This window comes from Lynx canadensis, chromosome E3, assembly GCF_007474595.2.
Source record: "Lynx canadensis isolate LIC74 chromosome E3, mLynCan4.pri.v2, whole genome shotgun sequence".
Lineage (NCBI taxonomy): Eukaryota > Metazoa > Chordata > Mammalia > Carnivora > Felidae > Lynx > Lynx canadensis.
Window position 1 is genome coordinate 37,117,441 of NC_044318.1, and position 14,122 is coordinate 37,131,562.

General features: G+C 61.6%; 2 protein-coding genes across 2 annotated transcripts in view; both read left to right on the plus strand.

The window, feature by feature from the left end:
- Positions 1-2,422: 2,422 nt before the first annotated feature.
- On the plus strand, positions 2,423-3,265 carry LOC115504182. The gene is made up of 2 exons (XM_030300951.1): positions 2,423-2,633; positions 2,665-3,265. Exons 1-2 carry the CDS (start codon positions 2,467-2,469, stop codon positions 2,756-2,758), a joined length of 261 nt encoding a protein of 86 aa, XP_030156811.1. The 5' UTR covers positions 2,423-2,466; the 3' UTR covers positions 2,759-3,265.
- Positions 3,266-9,295: 6,030 nt separating this feature from the next.
- TNRC18 (trinucleotide repeat containing 18) overlaps positions 9,296-14,122 on the plus strand; it is an 85,950-nt gene continuing 81,123 nt past the window's right edge. Inside the window, exon 1 of the mRNA XM_030300950.2 lies at positions 9,296-9,643. Within this exon, the coding sequence (XP_030156810.1) occupies positions 9,457-9,643 (187 nt within the window). The 5' untranslated portion in view covers positions 9,296-9,456. The remainder of the gene's footprint in view (positions 9,644-14,122) is intronic.

Genomic DNA, 14,122 nt, shown 5'->3' on the forward strand with positions numbered 1-14,122 from the left:
GGGATTGATGAGGAAGGGCCGTAAAGGGGGCGGCAGGGTGGCTTAGCGTGGTTCCGTTGGTTCTCTGTTCTCGTAGCTGGTCAGTCAGGCCTGGGGCTCCCCATTTGTATCCCATCTCCTTGCCTGGCTTAGATGGCTGCCACTTCTTAGCCGTGGGAGCTCGTCCCTACTCCTTGGGGTTCTCATCTGTTAAATGGGCACTACGGTACCAAAGTCAGAGGGGCTGTCAAAGCTGGCATGACGCAGGGGCCAGTTTGCATCAAAAGAAATCTCCAAACTGGAAAAGAAGCAAACCGGGAGTTTTCTGCCACGGAAGGGGATGGGCGGGCCTGGGTCTGCAGGGGCAGAGCGGGTCAGGGTAGCAGGAGGGGACAGAGGTACCTCTGGGGTCAGGGCTGCGGTGGAAATTTGCTCCTGAGATCTGGACGCACACAGGCCCGCCGGGGAGGTGCCCGGGGCGGGCTTCAGAGGCCCCAACACAGCTGGAGACTGGCAACCGAAGTGAACCCCTAAAGACCAGGCAGGAGGCCCCCCCCCCCCCCCCAGGGCCCTGACTCCCCTCCACACGCGCTGCCAAGCCCTCCATTAGTCACCCTGGCACTGACATACATAAATCCATTAGTCACACCCGCACAAACTTGCCTGCAGACTACACCCAGGCACACCCAGACAAAGGAGGCCCCCAAAGATGCCTTGTTCATCCTAGAACAGTGCCTAAAACAGTGTGGGCGCCCACGCAATTAATGGGCAGGCGGTCAGCCTCCCCCAAAGCAACCAGCACCCACAATAACCCCTGCCAACCAGGCGCTTCCAGCCCCCCCAGATAACCACCGCCCCCCAATTCCAAACCTTCCCCCTACCCTCTGAGCACACAAGTACCACAATAACCGCCCACAAATGCCCTTGGCCATCCCTCTTCCGCCTCTCTCTGGAGGGGGGGGGGCGCGGCTGCTCCCGTGGCCCTCTCCCCACCGCTGTCCTCGGAGGGGTCTGAGCAGGAAAACCACTCCCCAAGGTCAGCAGAGCTCTTCAGCAGGCGGCCCCGGGAGCTGATTTATTGGCGGTTTATTTGGAGAAACGCTATCGCTCTCGGATTCCGGAGGGGGGGAAAAAACACGCTCGTGGTGGACTTTAACCTTGGGCTGAAACCGCAGAGCTTTGTTTTCGGAGACGCTTCCTGGGGCGCCGCGGCGGGGGCCGGGGCCGAGGCGGGGAGGCACGGCCGGAATGCGGCTGGGCAGCCTCATCCGCTCCCGGGCGGCGGGGAGAGCGCTCGCATTCCTCTGGGCCCTGCCGAAGCCCTCGCGATCCTTCCGAATGTGCTTCTAGAAATTCTAGGAAGGAGCGAAGCTCCCACAGTAAGATCGTTTCGGGCCGAGGTTTCCAAACCTTCCACCTCCGGCATCTGCCCCGGGGCCGTTGCAGTTGTGTCACTGGCACGGTGAGGGGGAGGTGCCTACGAGGGGGTGAAGGCCTCCCCCTTTCTCGGCTGTCCCCACCGAAGTCCCGAGCAAAGAGCAAAGACCATTTGGAGGTGATTGTCCCTGATCTGGCGCGCGGCCTGCTCTGCTCGGCTGATGCGAGGTACCCGCCAGAAGGCTTGTTCCCCGCCCCTCTGGCAAAGAGACAAACAATGCTGGTGACATTAAGAGTTATTATCGTAAATTCACCTTCTCTGGGTCTGCCCTCCGGGTGCCCCATGACTGCTCAGGTAGAAAGACCACCACCCCTACCAGGCTGCCACCAGCGCTCCACCAATTCCTGCTTTCCCGATGGTTCGGCTATAGACGCCAAAGCTGGTGGCGGATAGGGGTGCCGACTGGGAGGCGAAAAGTCCAGGGTACCCCTGGCATAAAGGGAGAAATGGGCTGGCGCGGGGTGGGGAGGTACACGAGCCCCCCTCCGGGCCCGGCTACCGCAGACACCCTGCTTGGTCCTCATCCTGCGTGCACACACACACACACACACACAAGCCCACCTCCCCTATATCGTGCGCCTGCAGAGGACTCTTGAGGGCAGAACGATGGCGTGGGATTAAAGCAGGGTCTTCGGAGAGGAGCAGCTGGCTGAGATCTGAAAAGGCACTCTGATCCTAACCCTGGCGTCACCCCTTAACGGTGCGGGAGTTGGGCTCAAGCAGGTGGCCGTGTGCCCATTCCAGCCTCAACGAACCTTCCTAGGAGTAAGTGCCTGGCCCCGGTACCCCTACCCCAGGCGGAGATCCAGTGAGGCCCGGGCAGCCTCAGGGTCCAGCAACCGCGGGGATGGAAGGCGGTGGCACAGAACGGGGCGAGGCTGTTCCCTCTCTTTGGCGAATGGGGACGCTCCGGCCTTGACTCCCCGCGCCGCTCCAGGGAACCCCAGGCCATGGCGGGGAAAGCAGGGCACCCAGTGCAGCCCGGGATGCCAGGGCGGCCAGGAGCACCGGCGTGTGAGCGACGGGAAGGAGGTCCCGCATGAAGATTTATGGCCGTATCCGGCCCCCTGTGCACCGAGCACGTCTCCGACCTCTCCGAGACAAACAGTGGAATGGAAGACCCGACCCGGGCCGGGGAAAGCGGCCAGGGCCGGAGGCGGAGCCGAGACGCGCCGGGATCCTCCGGGCCGAGCCTGCTACTTCAGCCCTGGCTCTGCCCACCCAGCGCTCTTGTCCCTGCCGCGTTCGGGCTTGGGCGCCGCGTCCTTGGTCTTCCTGGAGGGTCGGGACCCCTCTTGGCTGGGCTGGCTGAACCTCCGCTCGGCGCCGAATCGTGGCTGAGCCAGTCGCAGCACCAGAGGGATGGCGAGAATGGATGTCCCGGGCGCAGCCTCTCCGGGTTTTCGCGGTGCCCGGGCCGGGAGCTCCCTGGTTGCCAGACCCGGGACCTGGAAAACTGGCGCTTTTAAGCCCCAGATCCGGCCAGGGCTTCCCGAGCCGGTGGCAGAGGCCGGCGAACGCTCGAGGTCCCTTTCACCAAGAAGCTGGCACAGCGAGGGAACTGAGGTCCCCACCGGGAAGGCGGTTTGGGGAGACGGGTGGTGGTGGCTCATATGTCTTCGCCTACGAAAGGATGCCCATTTTCTTCCCGGGAAGGGTAAGGGGAGAATGTATTCAGGCGGCCAGCAACACCAGGGTTCCAGAAAGAGTCGGGTTCAGCCCTGAAAAGAACAGAGTTGACCAAGGCGCGGGGCTGTGCCTCCACGACAAAGGCGCGGCCGAGGAGAACCGGACTCAAAGTTGGCCTGTCCTTTGGTTTTAAAACAAAGGGGAATAATTTTGTCAGTGGGGCCTCGTGCACGGAGCCGGAGGCCTAGAACACACAAAAGGCCTCGGCTCCGGCGGCCCAGGCTGGCCGTGGACAAGAGCGCGGGCCTGGGCAGGCTCTCCGGGAACTGAGGTTCAAGTTGCGAGGAGGTCCCCCCTCCAGCCGATTTTCCGCCCAGTCAGTACAAAACACGCACACACACACACACACACACACACTGCGTCAACACACTTTTTGGCCAAGGATCCCGCCGGGTAAACACAAGTATGTGGCGGGGGGGGGGGTGGGGTGGGGGGAGAAGGGGGAGGCGGAAGATGGCGGCCAGACCCGGGCGGACCGCGGACCGGGCGCCTCCTACCCGCCCCGCGCAGGGCGCCCGGCCGGGCTTTGACGTCTCAGTGTGGTCCGCCGGAGCGGGCAGGGTGCTTCGGCAGACCCTGAAGCTTGGCAAGGGATTCCCCAGAGGTGCCCGACGACCGGCGGCGGGGGTCTGCGAAGGAGCCCGGCTGCGCCCACCACTCGGCCTGGGATCCGTCCCCAACCCCCCCCCCCCGCCCCAAGATGGCTCCCGGCCGCTGTTTACCCAGCGACTGCGGGGGCGCCGGGGCGCGGGGCCCGGCGGGCGGGGGCGAGGGGGCGGCAAAGACTAGGGCGCGCACTGATCGGCCGGGGCGGGCGGCTCCTCGGCGGGGCCCGCTGCGCCCCCACGAACGCCGCGCTCGGAAGAGCCGGCGCTGGCAGGCCGTCCTGCGCACCCCGCGGCCAGGACCCGGGAGCAGCTGCCTCCGTGTCCCCAGGCCCGGCGCCCGGCCGGGCTCCGGAGGCGACCCGCGCGGCCGCGGGTGTGAGTGTGTGCCGGGAGGGCGGCGCGACGAGGGGGCTGGGGCCCACAAAGGCCCAGGAGGAGGAGGCAGGCGGAGGGGGGGGGGGTGTCTCGCCTGCCCCGAACCTCGACCCTAATGAAATGCAGGCTCGGATCGCCACGCAGAGAAAGGCACATACTTGGAAAATGCAAACGCCATTGGCAAATGCAGGGCAAACAGGCAGAATTTTTATTAGCAACTAAATGATTTATGGCACACATACCCCGCCATCACAATTACGGCGTCTTGGAGCATCCAGGGGTGAAAACATTAAACATTTATAAAAATCGGCTTTGTTTTTTTCCGCCCCTCAAGTCCTTTGTATTCCCCACCTCAACTTTCTCAAGATATATTTTGCTTGAGCTATACGAAGATTAAAACAAAACAAAACAAAACATTCCAGATCAAGGGCGGGGATAATGGGGTGGGGATCAAGGTCTGGGCTCCGAATATTGGAGGGCAACCAGGGGGGTGGGGAAACGATGGGGGCTCAGGCGTGGGAGGGCTTATTAGGGACCCACAAAGGCTTTCGGATAAGGTTCAAGGATGCTAGGCGCCTACCCGGGCTGCGCCCCCACGCACAGCCCCTTCCCCCTGCCTTGGCTTCTAGCAGCCCCGCGCAGCTCAACTGCATTTATTTCTGCAGTCAACCCCCTCCCCCAAGGCACACAAGACACAATACCTCCTTTCTCTAACCCCCCTCTCCTCTCCGTCTTTGCTCCTGGCCGTTCCGGGGCCGCACCGGGAACCTCCCGCCGCCCCGGCCGCCACTGAGACCTTCGCGCGGACACCGCCGCTGTTCCCCTCGGCTCCGGCTATTTTCGTTCCTTTCTTTACTTCTCACTCCTCCCTCCTCCCCCTGCGGAGCTCCAGCTTCCAAAAGAGGGCAGCCTCGAAACCAGCGCAGAGGCTCCTGCAGGGCAACTTGAAACTGCCCTCAAGAGGCTGAACTTTTTTCCTCAAATTTATACTGGAATTAAATTAGACACCCCCAGTTCGCTTTCTCCAAGCCTACCCCTCCCCGTCCGTTTTCTTCTAAAAGTGGAGAAAAGAAAATAGAACGGACGGGCGCCAACTAGCTCATTTTCCCCCCTCCAGAAAAGTTGCTTAAAAATGGATTAAAAAAAAAAAAAAAAAAAAAAAACCAGCGATGCGAAAACGCTGAGTCCGCAGCGCAGGGCGAAAGAGCGGGCTTCTCTTGTTTTAATTAAAATCTAATCACCGCGGTTGCTCTCCGAGGCAGGATCGGCAAGGATTTCTGCCCCTCCAAGCTTCCATTTGAGGGTACGTAATGCCCAGCCGGGCATGGGTCCCTGCGGGGCTGCAGAGAGAGGGTGCGGGGCCCCCAGGGCGGCCCCTCCGACCGCGTCCGCAGTCCTTGCGCCCGCAGCCAAGTAGGTTGCCGCGGGCAGCTCCCGGCGACTCCACTCAGAAAGGATTTTGCTGAAAGCGCAAAATAAAAGTACAAAGTCTGGGGGATTGGTGCTCCCCTCCCCCTTTAGCCGCCGCGGCCAGCCAAGCACTTTTTGGGCTTGGCTTCTGCTTCCTCTGAGCTCAACAGATTTTTTTTTTCCCGGTCTCGCCCTCCCTGGAGGGGGCGCGGCGGATGGAAGGCGAGAGAGGCCCCCAGCCAAGAGGTTTTTAATATTACACTTTAATAGGTTTCAGAAGGCCCCGTGGAGAAATGCTAATAGGCTGAAATGTCAGAATCGAGAGGGAGTCAGTTCGCGCTCAGCCGATCTAATCCTTTTTTCTGCTCTGATTTTTTTTGGGGGGGAGGGGTGGGGAGAGCCCACGCAAAGAAAGGCTTTGGGGAAGGGCGCGCGGTGCAAAGCGCCACAGCCCCGGCCGGGGCCGAGCGGGGGGTGCGCCCTGGCCCGCGTTTCTATAGGAACCCCTTTTAGAAGATTAGAGACTCACCCGCTACCCGCCGCCGCGGCCTCTCCAAAATATTAATCAGTAACCATCTGACACAGGGTTTCAGGGAGGGACCCGCAGGCCGGGGCTAGGAAAACGGCCTTCACGCCTGCCCATCCCACCCAACCGCGCTGCTGGGGGAAAAGGAATGAATCGCTACTTTGTTTTAAAAGGGGGAGTAAAAAAGGGAAAAAGCAGCCCTTGTCTGTTTTGGCGTCTCCACCGCGCATTCTAGAAGGCGCGCCCCAGGGGAGGTAGGGGGCCGGGGCCCGGGCGCGGGGTGCTGCCCGCCGGGCCCCAGACCCTTCCCGGCTCGCTCGGCTTGTCACCTCCTCCTGCGAGCAGGAAGCTGACGGGCGGCCCATTAAACCGCGCCTTGCAAAGCCCTGGATTGCGGCGACAACCATCTTCCTCTATTTTGATCACTCAGCCTAGACGCCGGGGGAGGGGGTAGGAAGAGGGAGGAGAGGGAGGAAGGGGGGGGTTCGAGCTGGTGGAGGGGGAGGGCTGCCTAGAAACGGCCGGGAAAAATTCTCACCACCAGTTTTGATCATTCAGCCCCGCCGTGGGGAGCCTGGAAACTGCTGGAGCCCCTAGGTCCGTAATTGGTTTTATAGGAATGGCTGAGGGCCAAGGTGTTTACATGCGTGTGATTGGCGGTACGCGCGGCCAATGGATGGCGGCCGGGGGCTGGCCTGGGGGGGGGGAGGCGGGCGCCCGGGAACAATGCGTGTTTCTTCGCTGGAGAGTACTCCCCTCCCCCAGCTGCCCCCTCCCCCTCCCCCTCCCTCTGGTTTTTTTTTTTTTTTTTTTTTTTTTTTTTTTTTTTTAGATCCAGCGAGAGGAACTTGAAAGGGGGGTTGTGTAATGTACCTTTTCCAATCCCGGGCTGTATATGGAGATTTGGGATTCTTTAAACCGGCGCTACCTGGATTTTATTAAAAAGCGGGGAGCTCGGCGGGAGGAAAGCTGGCTTTTCCGGGGGCTGCGGGAGCCGGGCCGCGGGAGGGCGGAGGAGTTGGCGCGCCGAGCGCTCGGCCCGGGGAGCGGTTTTCTACCAAAAAAAGGAAAGGCGGGCAAAAAGTGTGAGGCGGCTGCGGGTGGCGAAGGGGAGCAGCAGCCGCGGGATGGCGGGCAGCACGGGCGCCTAGCCGCGCCGGGAGCCGGGGCCACCACCGGAGTCGCCGTCGCCGGAGCCCAGAGCCGGGAGCCCCGCCGCGCCAGGTACGCTGCCGGGCCGCCCGTCCGTCCCTGGCCGGGCGCGAAGGTCTCCAAACTTCTTCATCTGACCCCCCACCCCGCCTCACCCTCGGGGTGCTCGGGAGGATCCCCGCAGCTCTGCGGTCCCCGATTACGGGATCGGGGACCGGCATCGGCGAGGTGGGGGCGCCCTGGGATGGGTGGGGGCGGGTCGCTGTGCCTCGGGCGCCCACCTGAGCCCTCAGCCCCGTTCCAGCCCGCCCAGCCGGGCTGAGGGGCGTCGGTTCCCTTCTCGGTTCCCGGCAGGCGGCGGGGGAGCCAGGGACGCCGAGACGTTTTCGATTATAGGCTGTTTTTAATTAAAAGCCGGAATTCAGCCATTTTAACTGCATTTAAGTGGGGGAGAAAAGTAGAGAGAACGCAGCGGAGCCCACAGATGGCCGAGCCAGCTTCTTTACCAGAGCGAGGGTGTTCCAGGGGCCTTCACCTCGACTTCCCCGAAGTGGGGCGTTGGGGCATGCTTCGAAGCTCTAGCTTTTAAAAGAAAGCTGCACAAAGAGCATTTAAAAAAAAAAATCACGGAAAGCTCATCGCCTCCTTAAGACATGTATCCTCGGATGTGGCGATCTTAGATTTTTCCAAAGTAAACGCGGATCTGGTAACCAGAGCCTGATGGGAGTGAGCGAGGGAGGGAGGGAAGAGGGTGTTTGTAACCAAAACCGGGTTAAAATAAGCACCCTTAGCAAAGTTGGGGAGGGAGGCTGGAGAAGGAGGCCGGGAGGTCAGCGGCTGAGGGGGTCTGCAGTTCGGGGGGCTGGGCGCCGGTCGCAGGGCGGGCACCCGGGAGCCGGTGGCTTTGGCGTGGATCGGTGGCTCTAGGAAACGCCCGGGCCTCTCGGAATCAGGAATCCGAGCCGCTGCGGGCAGACGGAGAGCGAGGGCAGGGTTGGCTCCAAGACCCCCTCCCGCCCCCATGGGAATCGGCAAACGACAAATCTTTTAAACAAACAGCTTTAAACTGGAACTACAGGGGGATTTACCCAACGCTGGGGGAGGCGCCCCTTGGTCGGCCCGCGCTGCAAAGGTTTTCTTTGTAGGTTATTTTTGGGTTGGGGGGGGGGGAGCTAGGGTAGGAGCGAGACCCTTCAGCCCCCTGCTTACCCTCTGACCGCCCCCCTCCCCCCAAATCCCCCGCGCCAGGCCACGTCCTAGGGCCGCAGGATTCCCAGGCCAAGGCGCTGGAAAATGAAACCAAAGCTTGTTTTGAAGGATTCTTTCCAGTGCTCGGGCGAGAATGCCACGTCTCGGGTCCTCGGACTCAGACTCTGCGACTCACAGTCGCCCGAGGGGGGCGGCGGGAGGAGGCACGAGCCTCTTTAAAAATAATAAACCAGCTTTGCATCTTCTCTCCTGGAAAAAAACGAAAAAAACCGAAAAAGCAAAAGACAACACTAATTGGCGGCTCAGGGCGAATTTAGGGAAACCAGACTCAAAAAGGCAGGCCAGGGGCCAAAAAGGTTAAATATTAAACTTTCCGGATCAGATAGTGACCCAGTGTTTAGGGAGACATTTCGAACTGCTCATGGAAAGGTTTCACGGTTTGAAACCCCGGAGCATGTGACGCCCAGGAATCAGTCCCACTCGGGAGGTTTGTATTTATGCCGCCCGGGCGCGGCCAGGGGCCTTCCCCGGTTTCGGGAGGACCCGTAAGCCGCCAAGCCAGTTTAGGCTGGGGCGCAGCGCGCCACCGGCCACTTTCCGAGCCGGGTCCCCGGGAACCGCGGCCGCCGGAGCAAGGAGCATGGATTTTTACTTTTTATGGAGGACGGGTTACCCCCGATTTTATTTCTGGCCACCAGATCCGCATTCCCCGACCCCGAACGGCAAGACGACTTTCTGAAACTTTGTTGTCTTTTTTCCCCCCCCTCCCTTTTCCTTTTTCCCCCTTCTGTTTCTTCGGCGGCCCGTGTCCTTTCCCCGCCAAGACGCCGTGTGCGCCGCCTCGCGCAGCTCCGCCTGGCCGCCCGGAGGGGCCCCACCGCCGGCCGCCCGTGCGCCCCGGGCCGCGGGCCCGCAGCCGAGCGCAAACCCCGCTGGCCGCCGCCGCCATGCACGCCGCGGAGCCCCCGCCGCCCGAGGACTCTGGGACTACGCCGAGGCCGAACTTTTAGGTCCCACTGAGCGAGGCCCGCGGGCCGGGTGGGGGGCTGGCTGCGGCACTCCCGCGGAGGATGGATGGCCGAGACTTCGGGCCCCCGCGGTCCGTGCACGGCCCCCCGCCGCCGCTGCTGTCCGGCCTGGCTATGGACAGCCACCGCGTGGGCACTACTGCGGCCGGACGCCTGCCCGCTTCTGGCTTGCCCGGCCCGTTGCCGCCAGGGAAGTACATGGCTGGCCTCAATCTCCACCCGCACCCGGGTAAGTGCCTTGCGCCGTGGCCGCCCCCTCCTGCCCTCCCCCGCCCCCCCTTCCCCCCCCCCCCCCCCCCGGGATCTTGGGGAGGGAGGCCCGGGAAAAACTGTTCGGCCTGTTCCTTGGCGTTCTTGGGACGCGGCACGTCTCTTTCCCTGGGCGGGTCCACGGGGGTGCGGGCAGGCTCAGCTCCCAGGGCGGGGAGACCCCCGGGCCCGGGACGGAGGCCATTCCCGAGGCCCCGGCGGAGAGGGTGCGCGGCTCGGCTGCTTTCCCCCGTGCGCCATGCCCTCCCGAAGCATATGCGTCTGCCGAAACCGGAGCCTCCGGGGGCGATTCCGACTCCCGGGCCCCTGCTGCTCCGGGCCAGCCTGGGGTTTTCAAAACCTGGGCGAGAAAAGAACAAGCCCGCTCCACACCCTTTGAGACGTCCGTTCCCCGAGCTCGAATCCTTTTCTTGGCAAACGCCCTTGCCCGGCGTCCGTGGGCCGTTCTAGCCCCTCCACTCGCAGCGTGCGGGGTTTCCGTCCCGCCCCGGCGTCGGAGGCTGCGGGGAGAGCGGAGACCACGGCCTCGGGCGGGCGGGGACCGTCTCGCCACCTCTCGGCCCCCGGGAGGAGAGCGGCGGCCCCGGGACTCACACCCCGGTAGGAGGGCAGCGACTGCGGCCCCAGGAGCCCCTTGTTCTCCGGCGGGAAGGCGGGCGCGCGGCGCGGTGGGGCGCAGAGACTGGGCCGCCGCCATCCCGAAGCTCGGGGAAGGAAGCGGCGTGCGAGCGGATCTGGCCGGGCACGAGCGGCGGAGGGAAAACCTTGGGCCTGACATCGAACCTCGGGAGAAGGTGGCCGAGAGGGCCCCGGAGGCCTCTGCCGTTTCCCGAGAGGGGCCGCTGAGGCTCGGTGGGGACGGCCCCCGGGCGGGAGAAGCTCGTCCTGGGCGGGCCGCGGCCGCTGCAGTCCAGCCGGGTGGGAAGGGAGGCGAGGGGCACCTCCAGACCTGCCGCCGGCCGCCGAAGGACACCCGCTCCCTCCTCCCCGGCTGCCTCCAGCTGCTTTGCTTGGCGTCCTACGCTTCACTTGAAAAAAAAAAGCCACCTCTCCCACTCCAGAGTGTAGTCTGGGACTCTTGCGATTTCTCGGGGAGCCGCCGACTCTCCCCTCGGCCTTGGAAGGGACTCCTCCGGCCGCAGTGGCCGCCTTGGCCCTGTCCCACCGACCCTGCCCGCTCGACCGAGGCCGCGCTGGCCGGTTTTGCCTGTGTCTTTGATTTTTTTTTACGGAACTTTTCAGGAACCGGAGTCCCGGGGCTCAGAGGGACAAAGGGCCTTTGTGAGGCGCCGGGCAGGGGAGGGGCACACGCGGGGGCCGCGAGCCCGGGCATCCCTGCCCGCCGGTGTGCGAGGACTGGGTCTTGGCTTGGGGGCTCATGCCCGTGTCCCCCCTGGAGCTGAGGCCGCATTCTGCCCAGGGGGCCGTGACCAGGGCTATGGTTTTCTCTACCGTGGTGCCAGGATCCCAGGGAGGGGTTAGGGGCTGCCCGCGGTACAAAGGGCAGCGTGGCCATCCCCTTTTGCCCGCCCTGAGGCCAGGGTAATTTTTGTGTTTGCCTCTCTTTTGAGTTCATCCCTTCACTTAGTTCGCCCCAGGGTCGTGGCGGCATCCCTCGGCCTGGCAGTCAGACCCTGGGTCTTCCTGGCTGGGGGTGCCTTCCCTGGTCTCTGTGTCCCCTCCCCCCCCTCCCCCCCCCAGCCAGGGAGAAGGCGTCCCATCTCCAGCCTGGTTCCTGCCTGACAGAGCCATGTGAGAAGCAGTGAAAACAGCTACTACTCAAGGGGGTGCCTCTGGCAGCCTGCAGTGTGCCAGGGCCCAGCGGGCAGACTAGCGCCCATTAGCTAGATGGGGAGGCTGAGGCCGGATAGGTGAAGAACCTTCACAGCGGCAGGCAGGCAGGACAAGGAAGTCCAGCTGGAGGTGGCCGCAGAGGCCTGTCTTCTGAGCCTCCTGCTTTAGAAGCCGTCTGCCTCCTGCATGCTTGGCAGCTGAGGTCATGGAGGAAATAGCAAGCAGGCTTGGAAAGCGCTGCTGTGGCCATGCTCACCTGGGAAGGAAGGGTTGGGGTGGGGGGCAGGCTGGCGCTGTCCCTCGCCGCCTCCACCTTGAGTGGCCTCAGGGAGACCCTGGACCCTAGGCCAACGCCCAGAGCCCAACCCAGTGCTAATCCTATTAGCCAGGAGGTAGAGAGCTGTTTCCCATTCACTGCTCGGGTGGGGTGGATTACAGATTCCTCAACCCAGCCCCCCTCCCCCTCTTTCTTTGCCGGGTGCAGGTGCTAACTTTTCTCTTTCAGGCGCTTCTCCTACTTGGCTGTCAGCTTCTTAGGTCTGGCCAGCGTTATCAGCCCTATCTTTATTTGTTTGTTTTTGTTCTGGGAAGCCAGGAGAGGCTGAGCCATTTGCCCTGGGTCACACAGCGAGGCAGTGTGAGACCGGATTACCTCCGACCCCTTCCTAGTCTGCTCTCCAGAGTGGGTAGGGGAGCCTGTGAATCTACCAGAGCTGCTCCTCTGGGAGACTCTGGGAGAACTCCTGGCCGGAGGGGGACCCTGGCTAGGGCTGGGCTGTGGCCACCCCATCAAGGCAGGTGTTGACAGGGCACTGTGGTGAGTGAGGATCCCCGGGGTGGGGGTGGGGGGGGATGCCTTTTTGCATCCTCGGTCTAGGCTGAGGGCTTTGGCTCTTTCCTGTGCAGAAAAAGAGGCAAATAAAGAATAAATGGGGTTTGGTTGGCCATTACCTTGCGGGTAACCTTGAGTATTGTCACACAGAGTGAGCTCTCAAATGTTCTCAGCAGTCAGTGAAATGGACAAGTAAGTGACAAGCACCTGGTAGGCTCCCCTCTTCAGTTCTGGGGCTGGGAGCCCTGGACCCAGCCCTCCTCGGGCTGCAATTAAAGACCTATTAGCAGGATTTTGTACTTGGATGTTTATTCTCCCTGCCCCCACTCCCTGGGCTGGCTGGGCCCCGCAGGATACATGAATGGGGGGTGGAACCCAAGGATCAGGACCAGGAGGCCATGCACTTTGGACTGGCCAGTGGACAATAGGGGGCCACGGGCCTTCTCCAGGGTCCATCAGCTCTATCTCTGGAATCCAGCCCGTCGGCCTACTGGGATTGATTTAAAGAGATTAATCAGTGGGACTGGCCGGTGGAGCGATACGATCCACAGATAAAGGAGATTTGCTGGGTGCTTCCTCCTCTCTGAGGCCTGGGGCAGGTTCTGGACTCTGGATGGGGGGCGACCGGGGGCTCCTGGGCTCCCTGACTCTCCGAGCCTACTGGTTCCTTAGCTGTCAACCCAAACACTTCCTTTCTTCACTTGTTCGTTTACTCGGCAAGCCATTTCCAAGCGTCTCTTGCGCGCCAGGCACTGCTCTGGCTCTGGGAATCCAGCGATGGCCAGACGCAAATCTTTGCCCTCATCGGAGTCCCATTGTAGTGTGGGGGCCAGGCAGTAGTCGCACACACACAGATCGTCGAAGGAAATCGTTTTAAATAGAGATACAGGCTGCGAAGGAAAGAGAATGCCCAGGGTCTGTTTGGGCTGGAGTGAGGGGCTCCCAGGAGTGAGGGACTAGGAGAGGGGAGAGTGACTGCAGCTGCGGGGAGGGGAGAGGGGGACCCTGCAGGTCCCTGAAGGCCAGTAATGAGGTCTTGGAATTTCACACTGAGGAATGAGAAGGCAGTGGAAGGTTTTAAACGGAGAGGGTGATTCAAAGTGAGGGACGTTTTACAGAACTGGTCTGGACTCTCTTTTTCTTTCTTTCTTCTTTTAAATGTTTTTATTTGTTTTTGAGAGAGAGACAGACACAGAAAATGAGACCAAGTTGGGGGGGTGGTGCAGAGACAGAGGGAGACACAGAATCTGAAGCAGGCCCCAGGGTCTGAGCTGTCAGCACAGAGCTCCATGCAGGGCTCGAACTCATGAGCTTGAACTTCGAGATCATGACCTGAGCCCAAGTCAGAGGCTTAAAGGACTGAGCCACCCAGGTGTCCCGGAACTGGTGTGGACTCTTAAAAAATGTCAATGGCATGCCAAGACAGAGGAAGGCCGAGAACAGTTCCTGATTAAAAGACTAAAAAAAATGTGACCGCAGAAGGCGATGTATGGCCCGCGATTGGATCTTGGATTGGGGAAGAAATTGCTCTAAAGTACATCATGGGTGCAATTGATGAAATTGGAATATGGGCTGTAGGTTAGCTGATAGTGTCAAATCAATATTAGGTTTCATGAAGCTGATAACTGGACCGTGGTTATGTAAGAGAATGCCCTTGTGCTTTGGAAGTAAGAACACTGAAATGTCTAGGGACAGGGGACATGATGGCCACAACTTACTCTCAGGAATGGCTCAGGAAGAGACAAATTTATAGACGTATGGGAGACACCCATAAATCGCTGAGCCCGAGTTACATACAGGGTGAGAAAGTTC